This window comes from Urocitellus parryii, chromosome 2, assembly GCF_045843805.1.
Source record: "Urocitellus parryii isolate mUroPar1 chromosome 2, mUroPar1.hap1, whole genome shotgun sequence".
In the NCBI taxonomy this organism is placed as follows: domain Eukaryota; kingdom Metazoa; phylum Chordata; class Mammalia; order Rodentia; family Sciuridae; genus Urocitellus; species Urocitellus parryii.
In genome coordinates, this window is record NC_135532.1 from 30,396,164 (window position 1) to 30,408,370 (window position 12,207).

The 12,207-nt window shown below is 30.9% G+C and overlaps 1 protein-coding gene across 1 annotated transcript in view; it reads left to right on the plus strand.

Moving 5' to 3' along the window:
* Positions 1–12,207, plus strand: part of Nbea (neurobeachin) — a 620,123-nt gene that overhangs the window by 218,739 nt on the left and 389,177 nt on the right. The window contains exons 28-29 of the mRNA XM_077795156.1: positions 3,342–3,510; positions 5,164–5,259. Of these exons, the coding sequence (XP_077651282.1) occupies positions 3,342–3,510; positions 5,164–5,259 (265 nt within the window). The remainder of the gene's footprint in view (positions 1–3,341; positions 3,511–5,163; positions 5,260–12,207) is intronic.

Below are 12,207 nucleotides of genomic sequence, written 5' to 3' on the forward strand. Positions count from 1 at the left end.
ACAAGCAACAATAAATGTTGGTGAGGATGTAGGGGGAAAAGGTACTCTCGTACATTGCTGGTGGGACTGAAAATTGAGGCAAACACTCTGGAAAGCAGTATGGGGATTCCTGAGAAAACCTGGAATGTACCACTTTTGGACTCAGTTATCCCACTCCTCAGTCTATATCCAAAAGACTTAAAAACAGCATTCTACAGTAATGCAGCCACATCTATGTATATAGCAGCTCAAATCACAATAGCCAAGCTATGGAAACAATCTAAGTGTCCTTCAGTGGATGAATGGATAAAGGTATATTACTCAGCCATAAAGAAGAATGACTTTATGACATTTGCTGGTAAATGAATGGATCTGGAGACTATCATGCAAAGTGAAATAAGATAATTTCAAGAAATGAAGGTGGACACTAACCCACAACAAGTCGGGGGAGGCAGAGGTAGAAGCTTATTGGATTAGACAAAGGAGAATGAAAGGAAGTGAGGGAGGATGGGGACAGGAGAGGCAGTAGAATAAATCTGACATAACATTCCTGTGTACATATATGAATATACCACAGCGAATCTCAACATAGTGTACATCTACAAGACTGGGATCCTAATTAGAATATGATACATTCCATGTTTGTAGGAATATATCAAAATGGATTCTGTTATGTAGAACTAAAAAGAAGAAACAAAAAATTTTAAAAAGATAATTTTATGCATCACAGAACAATGTATTTTTTAATAAAAAAAAGGCAAGCCAAAGCCACAGTGAAATACACATTCCAGAATCATAACAGGCAGAAAATAATAAGTGATAGCAATGATATGCAGAAATTGGAACTCTCAAACATTGCCAGCAGGAACATAAATAGGGCTTCCACTTGAGAAAACAGTTTGACAGTTCCTCAACAGGTCATATGTATAGTCATCATATGACCTAACATTTTCATTCTTAGGAAAACATCCAGGAGAAATGAAACATGCCTTTGCACAAAAGTTGCACCTTATGTTCCTGGTAGCCTTATTCAGAATAGCCCACATCTAGAAATAAATCACATGCCCTCCAACTGGTATATGAATAAGTATAAGACACTAAAAGGCCATAAAACTTGAATGCAACAAGAAAGAAAACTGTGAAAGAGATATGTTACAAAATTTTGGGGGGACAGGTTCTCACTAAGTTGTTCAGATGCAAAGTTGCAGAGGAGGCCCGCAAACTTAAAATTCTCCCATCTCAGCTTCCAGAGTCACTGGGATTATAGGCGTGGGCCACCCTGACCCATCTAGAGAGACCTATTTATTCGTAAAATACCTAACCAAGTGAGCTTATTTCTATAAAAATTTGGTCATTTTTCAAATGTTTAGCTTCTGTGTTTATCAGGCTTTATTTTCAACAACAGAAGTGTGAATAAGTAGTACAATTGGCTTAAAGACCTGAATTTAAAAAGATAAAGAAACGTTCTTAATGCTAGGAGGGAGAATTTTAGCTTGACTGTTACCATAGTGCACACTTTCTTTTATTTACAACTCTACAACTTTACTATTGAAAATGCATTCATTCGTTCATTCCACACATACTGTTGAATGCCTTCTACTGCTTAGTGCTGAGTTTTCTGTTATGGAAGTAGAGCTTGTTCAAAATAAGGTCTATCATAGCTTGAGCTATGTGTGAATTCATTCTTGATATCTTTTATTAGTCTGATTTGTATTTCATTTCCTTTTGTCGTAATTACAAAGTGTTTGATTGTGTTTGATTTTGTTCCTTCTGTTTATGCCATCGACATTATAATGCAAGAAATACAGATTTTAAACACTTAAGAAACTTTCTCTAGAAAAGTTATTTATCACCTAGTGAGAAAAATAGTATATAAGTAGTGTATAAAATCCGAAATCATACTATTTCAGAGCACATTTTATCAATTTTAGTCATTTTCTTCATTAGTTGTGTTAATTGTTTCATGACCTCAAACTATTAGTAAATATTTCTTGTTTGCTTTCTTTTCTGATAAGTGCATGCGAATTCTGAATCTTGTTTGCTTGTGCTTAAATAAATACTAAATCTAAAATACTCATTAATGAAGTTATTAGAATTGAATGCATGCTTTTCTTATTTCTGTTTTTTTTAATCCTATTATCTGTGGACCATGGTTTCTACCTAAAAATTTGATTTTAGAAGAATCACTTTTACTTGTCTTATAGAGAAGATTTTATATAAGCATTTGCATTTGATTCTTTAGATACAAGTTTCATTGAAAGTGTTATTACAGGGAGCTGGGGTTGTGGCTCAGTGGTAGAGCGCTTGCCTAGCATGCATGGGGCACTGGGTTTGATTCCCGGCACCACAAAATAAATAAATAAATAAAAATAAAGTTCTAAAAAAGAATGGTTTTGAGGTCATATAAATTACCCTTCTAATCATAATTTCCCAAAAGATGATTATGTAGGCTTTTTAAATAGAGCTCTCAAGGTTACATGCAGTTTCTTATATTTTGAAAAGAAACCCATTATGAAGTTATATTTTCTCCCAGACTGCAGTCTGCTTTTTAAAACTATTATCTCCTTAACTGGCATGGCCCATTTGTATCACACTCTTTGTCACTTTGCTGTTCTCCTCTGGAAAAAGTCCATATTACCATTGAGGTTTTGAAATGAGGAGCCTCAAATATTGGTATTGTTTTAGATGTCATTTTTCCTGTGCAGAAGTATTAGATTATTACTTTTTATCTTTTATTGCAATAAAAGATTGAATTTGAATTTTTTAAAGCTACCATGTCACCCTTCAAATTCATATCAAACTTGTATAAAATTCTTCTTTTAGGCTCTTTTATTGTTTATATTTCCCTCATTTCATAGTCCATATATTTTCTTGCTCAGGTCCTACTGCATTAAAATTTTATATGTATTTCAACTATAATTTTATCTTGTTAATTTAATTCAGTTATAATAGTTAAGCTCTTAAGTGTTTAAAATCTAGAACATTAAATTATTCCCTTCAAATTTGTGCCACCTGCATATTTTATGAACACATATACTATATTCCAAATTGTGTATATTACATAGTATAAATAAAAATGGTAAAGAGATCAAAGGATAAAATTTTGTGTCCTATTTAACAAAATTTCAACATTTTAGTTTTTTAAAATTATTTTTAACCTATAACTCAGATAATACATTTTTGAAGTTTCATGTATATGTTTACTTGATAAAAAATAACAATATATACTTTGCAGATTTTAATATAAGTTAAATATCATTTTGTCTCCATAAAGAAAGCAAAATAGTAGTAGTTGCTTATATTTTAAGAACATAACACTTTAAAAAATTTTGAGTGTCCAACTGCCTTTTCATTCTACACAGGATGACAGCAAGCAGGCACAGTTCTTAGCTCTGGCTGTTGTTTACTTCATTTCGGTTCTGATGGTTTCTAAGTATCGTGACATATTAGAACCCCAGAGAGAGACTGCAAGACCTGGAAGCCAACCAGGTAGAAACATCAGACAAGAAATAAATTCACCAACAAGTACAGGTACTTTATTTTGTTTTTGTTTATTTTTCACCACCATTTATTTCTCTTTTTTTTTCATTTTTACATTCATATTTGAACTGGACTTGCTCATAATTATCTTAAATAATTATTATTTTTAAAATATTTTTGTTTATTAATTTATTTTCATATGGTGCTGAGGATCAAACCCAGTGCCTCACACATGTGAGGTAAATGCTCTACCACTGAGCTATAGCCCCAGTCCCTATCTCAAATAGTTATAAAAAATTGGTATGTGAATGCCAAATCAATATTTTAATTCCATAAAATGTGTGAATGATATTTTTATAGTATTTGATATATATATATATATATATATATATATATGAATGAGTGCAGCTTTGGTTCTACTGTTTCCTATTTATTAATAATAAAAATCAATTAGCCATACCACTATTTAATATGCATGTGACTCATACTTTTTAAAACATTTCTTCTTTTATTTTTAGAACAAGAAAATTAAGAGGTCCTTATAGAGTTGTTCAAGACTAAGAATAAGCCAAAATATAAATTTTTATACCAAGCTGGAAAATTAATTTTCTTCCTTCCCTTCTTTCCTTCTTTGTCTATCTTGCTTTCTTCTGCTGTTTACAGTTATTTTACTATCTAAATAGCCTGTCAGTCATTCATGATATATCAGACATACATTTTAAATTTGTACAAGCTGTACAAAATTTGTACAAAGTGGCCTCACTAAAATCAAAATCTAGTGGAGGGAGAACATCATAGACAGTAAAGACCATTTTGGGTCATGTTGTCTTGCTCATTTGCAAAACACACTCATTTTGCTGAAGTTCTTACATTATCAGCTTTGTCTACTCTGCTTGAAAACAATAACCACATTTTCTGGCAACTTACATTTTAGTACCGTGAGGGGCTTTCAGTGATTTGTATTTCCCACCAGGTGTTTACATCAAGGTTTTTTCTCTCTTTTTTTTTAGTGTAACCTTGATTACTCAGTGGTTATTTCATGTGTCATGGGGTTAATTTTTAGTTGAAATTGCCTTTCCTTAATAATTACAAGTGATCTATAAATTAAAAGGATATTTTTTAAAAAGTGAGTAGAAATTAGTGGTCAAATCTCTGCATCTTGTTTTCCATAAGCATATCAGATCTTATTTATCTTTCATTGCTAATGTATAGATAAGGATTATATTTTAGTTATAATATTTTGCTTTTATATGTCATGTTTACTTTTAACATAGAAATTTGAGGTTATTTCATTATAATATAGTTTCACTTTTAATTTTATTCTACCAATTGAACATCATCCTCCCATTCTAGTTTGTGTCCTTTCACAATTTCAGACACTAAGACTTTATTATATTATTTTTACTTTTTTCTTTATTTTTAATGTGTTCATATCTATCATGTCTGTATAAAATAATTGATAGTATACTGAACCTTCTGGTTATGATTTTCTTGTGTATTTGTATGTCCCTATGTGTGGTACTAAAATTACTCTTAGTGAGTATATTAATTATCTTGACCTCTTACTTCTCTTCAGAGATACATTCTTTGTTGCTAGTACTGTTTGCATGTTGCAGTAATATAGTATTGTCATGGATCTTCAGTGGACCATGTTCCAGGTTGTTACATGCTGCCTCAAATTTGATTCCATGATTTTCTCCACAGTTGTGGTCATACCATCTATCCCTCATCCAAGTTTGAACCATGGATTCCTTGCCAAGTTAATTCCTGAGCAGAGCTTTGCCCACTCATTTTACAAAGGTAATATTGACCTCATCTCCTGACCTGTTTAGTATTCTTATTTCATGAGTGATTATAAAGTTAATGTTTCTGAAGTCATTGTTTATAAATAAGTACACACCTCAGGTTTCACAGATATATGATATTTGTATTTATGCCTGGCAGTTGAGAATAAAGTGATATAGTGTTTGTACTTGTATTCCATTACATTTCTTTAAGTATAATCTGCAAATTGAGGATACCTAATTTTATGTATGTTAATATACACAATGGTGGAATATACTAGAGATTGTGAAAGAGTCACATCATAGTGTGACTTAAATTAGCCCACAATGAAGGCTACTCTGGATCCACTAGAACAGAGCTTAAAAACAAGACTTGAAACATCACACTGATCTATGCTATTTAAATTCCAGTTAGACCAAAATGCCAATACTCTTTAAAGAAATGCAGACAATACTTCACCAGAAAACATAAATTAAATATTAGCATCCAAGAAAATATTACTAGGCAATGTAAAGAGGTGCATAAACAGAAGAAAAAAGGGGTGCATAAACAGAAGAAAAAAGTCAACAAACAGGAGCCGATTCAGAAACAACAGAAATAGTAGAATTATCAGAGAAGGACATTAAAATAGCCCTTATACATATGTTCAGGATGTTTTTTCAATTTAAAAGGAAAAGTGAGCATAATGAAGTGAGGACTAGAAGATAGAAAGTAAAAGAAGCAAATTGAAGTTTTAAAGATGAAAAATATTAATACCTTTCAAATGATAATTTCTGTGAGTACTATTAACAAGATGTTAGTGCTGTGGAACAAAAGATCGTAATCGATAGAATTCTGTGATAGTCCCAAGATTTTCCTTTGTGTACACTCTACAAAATTCTTGGGGTGGTGGATGTGATGGATTTCTCTATTGTGATTAAGCTGTTATTGGCAAAGGTGCTTAAAGGTTTTTTTTTATGTATAAAAACAAGACATCTGTAATAAGAGATCATTTAACTTCTTCCTTTCCAACTTAGATCCAACTTTTGTTTCTTCTTCTTCTTTTTTTTTTTTGACCTAATTGCTCCAGTTGGGACTTCAGTACTATGTTGAATAGAACCTCTCTTTTTTCAACATTGTATCTCTAGTCCTTGCATTGTGCTTAGATGTAATTATAGTAAAATATTTCTCAAGTAAATGATTAAGCTAGTGGGAATACTAAGCAATTTTTATAAAGGTGAGTATTCATGGTAGCCTGAAACCATGTGAAAATGGAAACAAGGAATTTAACTATAACTAATCCTAAAAGCTATAGAAGCTTTTTGTTAGTTTAATAAGAAGGAAGTTAATATTTTACATGGAATTACAAAGAAATAGGTCCTATTATTTTATGATCTGTAGGAAATGAGTAGATGTAATTTATGAAAAGAATTTATAAAGAAATAAGACAAGAAATAAAACAATTAAGATAATGTAGGGGCTGGGGTTGTGGCTCAGTGGGTAGAGCGCTTGCCTAGCACTTGCAAGGCACTGGGTTCAATCCTCATCACCACATAAAGATAAATAAATAAAATAAAAGTATTGTGTTTGACTATAACTACAAAAAAAGCTAAAAAAGAAAAGAAAAGATAGTATAAGAATAGACATGTTATAGGAAGTCAACAAATAGGCTACAGTGTCCCGTATGTTAATATGTAAACATTCCGTATATTATCAATGCAGAGGGAAGCATCATTTGGCAGAGGGTTACCAAGTGGTATAACCATTTGTAAAAATAATTAATATATTGTTATCTCACATATTATGTGACATAAATTCTGTGTGTTAAAATTTAAAGGTAAGAATGAAACTGAACATAATTATAGAAAATTAAAATGAATACTTATGTATTATCGTAACATCATTTTAAATCATTAATACCAAGAGCTGAAACTGTGAAGAAAAAGATATGACTAAATAAAAGCTTTATATATCTATATGGCTATATGTAAGGCACTGTATGGCTAAATTAATAAAATAAAAAGGCAAATACAAATAGGAAAAATATTATATATTTATATGATAAAAGTTAACAGACTTAATGAGTAAAGAGCTCTTACATATCAAAAGAATATACAATAGTGATGGCAAAAAATCAAATGTATAACAAAAGAAAGACAAGATGCAGTAAAAACAAAGGATAAAATTAAAGTACATTAGTATCAAAACAAAAATATGTCATAGTATGCCACACTGGGCAGACTACTGAAGGATGAGAATGTAAATATATATTCTATATGTATATAACATAAAAATGTTCATAAACCTTTTTCTTGTACTTTTTCTTTTAGAATTATTTGTTAAGGAAACAAAGATATATCAATTCTTCAAATACATATTTTTAACTGCCCAATTTTAATTTATTTTATAATTTGAAATACAATTAATATTTATTAAATTGTTTATTTATATGAACAGTTTTTCAGTATTGCAAATTTTTAATATCCTGCTTTTAGATTAATTTTTAAGTTGTAAATAATCATTCTGTGGATATATAACATTTTTAAGTACTTTAGTACATTCTTATCAATAAAATTTTGAAGAACTCTTTTTGAGTACTGATGTTGAATATATTATATATTTTCATTATTTAAAGGTAAAAATCATATTATTTTTCCTAACAATTATTTTGTTTTAATTTTAAATACTTAAAATATTATAAATGTGTAGCTGCACTGGAGCTCAGTGGCAGAGCACTTGCCTAGCATGTGTGAGGCACATGTGGTGCTCAATCCTCAGCACCACATAAAAATAAATAAATAAAATAAAGGTATGCTGTTAATCTACAACTACAAAAAATTTTAAAAACAATTATAAATATTTTTCAGTATTATTAAATTTAAAGGTATCTGTTGACTTTTAATTCAGTTAATAATTCCTTCAGTATATATCTTCTTAATAAATTAATGATTTCCTGCTACATGCTAGGTACTAAGGATATATAATAGTAACCAAAATGTTTTTATTTCCACAAAGTTAACACTGTAGCAAGGGAGATACACTTTTATAAGTAACACACTTAAGTATGTATTTGAAAAGTATGTATATCCTAAGTAATACATTTTAAGTCAGTATAAAATAAGAAATATAATTTAGTTTGGTAGTTGGGAATGCCTCTCATAGAGTTGACATTTATGCTGAGAACCAAAGGATGAATTCAGTTTGGTGAAAAGAATGGGGACAGTGAGTGGAAGCAAATTCCTGAAAACAGCCACAAGTTCAGAAACATCACTTGGTGCATTTCGGGAACATATGTTGGTAAAATGTAATAAGGGAAAGAGATGCATTCCATGAGTTAGATATAGGTAGGCAAGAATCAAATCATGTAGCTAAATCATGAAGGATCTAGTTTTAAAACATGCAGAGTGTTGTATTAGTTTTCTTTTCTTTATCAAAATTATCACAGATTAGGGGCTGGAGATGTGGTTCAAGCGGTAGCGCGCTCACCTGGCATGCATGCGGCCTGGGTTTGATCCTCAGCACCACATACAAACAAAGATGTTGTGTCCGCCGAAAACTAAAAAATAAATACTAAAAAAAATTCTAAAAAAAAAGTTATCACACATTTAATGACAAAATTATTATTTTTCAGTCCTCTAGGTCAGTACAACTTGGGTTTCAGTGGGTTAGCATCCAGGCATTAGTAATGGTAAGGATGTATTTCTTTTTGTAGACTCAGGGAGTATCCATTTTCCGTTCCATGTCCATCTTTTAGAAGCCACCCAGATTCCTTGATTCATTCCTTTCTTCTTCCATGCACATTATTCTGTTGTCACACCTTCCTCTGATCAGGTAGAAAAGGTTTTCTGCTTTTTTTAAAAAAAATATTGTTTTTAATTGTAGATGGACACAATGAATTTACTTTATTAATTTTTCTTTAAATGTTGTGCTGAGGATTGAATCCAATGCCTCACATGTGGGAGGCAAGCACTCTACCACTGAGCTACAACACTAACCCAGGTTTTCTGCTTTTAAGGACCTGGATAACTCAAGATAATATCCTCTTTTCAAGGTCCTTACATGTCCTTCTTGCCATATGAGGCAAAATATTTTCAGGTTATGGAAAATCGGACTTGGACATTTTGTAATGTGAAAAACTTTTTTTAAGTTTTAGAGTCAGAATTGGAACATTGATCAACTTGATTACATTCCCATGATCTTTAAAATTTATAGTGAGATTTACTTTATGCTATGCACTATTCATACTTTATGTTCTTGAATTATCACTATAATTGCCTCTATGATTATATGCCCATTTTATAGATAAAGGAATAAGGATGAGGAAAGTTAAATGACTCATTTTATTTCATAAAGCTAAAAATGATAAATAAGTCTTGAGTGAAACTCAGGTAGCCTGAATTTCAAAACATAATTCTTGACCATTATATTGCCAAATTGTGGCTTATCTAACTGATACCATTAGAGTTATACTGTATTTGGTTTTATTTCTTTGTCTGCAATTCAAGAAAAGTCTGAGACCCATATGTTGGCATTTTATTTTTGGTATTAATGGTTGCCTCCATTATATTACCGAAATGCGTATATATTTCTAAAGGAATTGTGGTTTTTATTCTTTGAAACAACGAGAGCAAAAGCACAAGGTAGGGCAAGAGAAAAATAAAATATTTATGTATGAATATTTTGTAAATACTTATTGATGATTTATTCAAATGTGAAAATTGAAAGTACATTAAAATTTATATAATTTGGAGGTAAGATTTACAGGAATAAATGAAATAGGGATCACCAAAGTACTGCTTCTCCAAAAAAGCTGTAAGAACACTGGAACACTGGAAGAAACACTGTAAGAACACTGGTCAAAATCAGCTTTTTTCGTTCTCTAGAAAGTAATCAAATTCTTACAACAATCCAAACAGTATTGATTTTAGAAAAACTGGACAACCTTCCCAAGATCAGCAACCTTCATAGTGATTTAACTCACCATATTGCTGTTCACTCTACTCAGCTATGTGGTAGCTTGAAAACCAAAGGCAGACAACCATAGTACCTGTGAAAACTAGCAGCTAGCAGACACCATAAAGGAACAGACCTGTTTGGAGTTCTTTGGAATGTCCTGTTCCTACAGCATTGAACTTTTTGAGCTGAGAGAAACTCCCTGAAAAACTTCATTTACTGGGTTTGTTATTATTTGTCCTGATCCAGAGTTTTCTTGGTGGCAAAAACCCTAGCTCCCAGACATTTGCTGAAAAATTATTAGTCATTTTCTTAACATTATAACTACTTCAAGTGATAGTGCCATTTGAGGTAAAGAAGAACCTTGCCTCTCAACTTAAATAACTTTGAGAATGAGATATTCATATTCCTGGTACTGTACACAGCCTAAGAAAGACCTAAGGCCTCTTTCCCTCACCTTTGCTGACCTTGAGGCCCTGAGCAAAGACTACAATCTGAGGGAACTTCTAGCATGGAGTGGAAGAGATTAGTCTAGTACATTTAAGGCAATGTCTGTCAAATCATTAGCTGATTACCAAGGCAACTGAGTAGAGATCTATGTCCACAGGTGATAGAAAAGTATATTACATAATTAGTTCAAGAAAGCCAATAAATAATAACAGGGAAGGGTCTGATTTCTGGGATTGCCACATTATATTACCTAAAATGTCCATAACAACAAAAAAAATTGTGAACCAATCATAGAAATAGGAAAGTATAGTCAATACATGGATGACTGGGGAAGGAAGGTGTAGTTGATGGAAAATACTTCTGAGGTGGCCCAGGTATTGGACAGATACTTTAAACCAACTGTTACAGATATGACCAAATAATTAAAGGGAACCTTTTCTGAAAAATTGAAAGTATGAGGATGGTGTCTCACAAAATAGAAAATATAAAAAATGATATAGAAGTTAAGAAAATTAAGAACCAAGTAGAATTCTGTAGTCAAAAGTTAAAGTGAATGAAATGAAAAATTTGCTGGAGGAATTCAGCAGAATAAAGCATCAGCATACTTGAAGATAGGTTACTTATAATTATCCTTGCCTAAGGAATGAAACAAATAAAAAAAAAAGAGTGTAACAAACTTGTGAGATACCATTAAGTGAACAAACAAACACATACTGGAAGTACTTGAGGAAAGGAAACAGAAGGATAAGGACAGAAAGACTATTTCAAAGATTTGACCTCAAAAATCTCCCAATTTGATGGAAAATTATTTATTTGTATATCCAGAGAATTTAGAGTACTTTAAAAGTGGTAAACTCAAAATAAACTCACACCTACATACAGTATAGTCAAAACATGAATCAGAAGACATTTTTGTTGTTGTTTCTTAGAACAGTAATTGAGAAGATATAATTATCTATTTTAAGTTTATATTTCAGTAATAACATTAAATTCCTAAAGTTGTATTTTTTCATACTTTTAATAAAGGAAGCAAGCAAACCTTTATATAAATATCACAACTAATTACTCAATGCACTGCAGTCTTTTTGTGTGTATAGAAAATGAACTTTAATAATAATTTAAAATCTTTCAATGTACTTATTTCTTATTTTTTTCTTTGGAGTCAAAGTTAAATTTTATATAAATTAATTTTGCATTTAAGGATTAATGTAAATAAAATGTAAATGTAATTATATACATGCACTTTTTATTTTATTTTAAATTCTTGTGATTTAATTTTAATATTACCACTTGAGCAAATACTTAATATAATTTTAATGTTGTGCTAACAAGCAGCTGTATGTTTCTTTTCATGTTATTCCTCATTTAGAGAGTTTAGAAAATAGCAAATTTAATACTTTAATATGGAAAACATATTAAAACACTTTATAAATCACTGTAGAACAGAAAGTTTGGATGAAAGAATGTGATAAATGAGGTCAGCATGTAAACATCATAGCAGTTGCTGAACTTAACCCCATATTTTTTTCCAAAATGTATTAGATGAATTCATTAGAATCAAAGAAATACAATAAGAAAAAG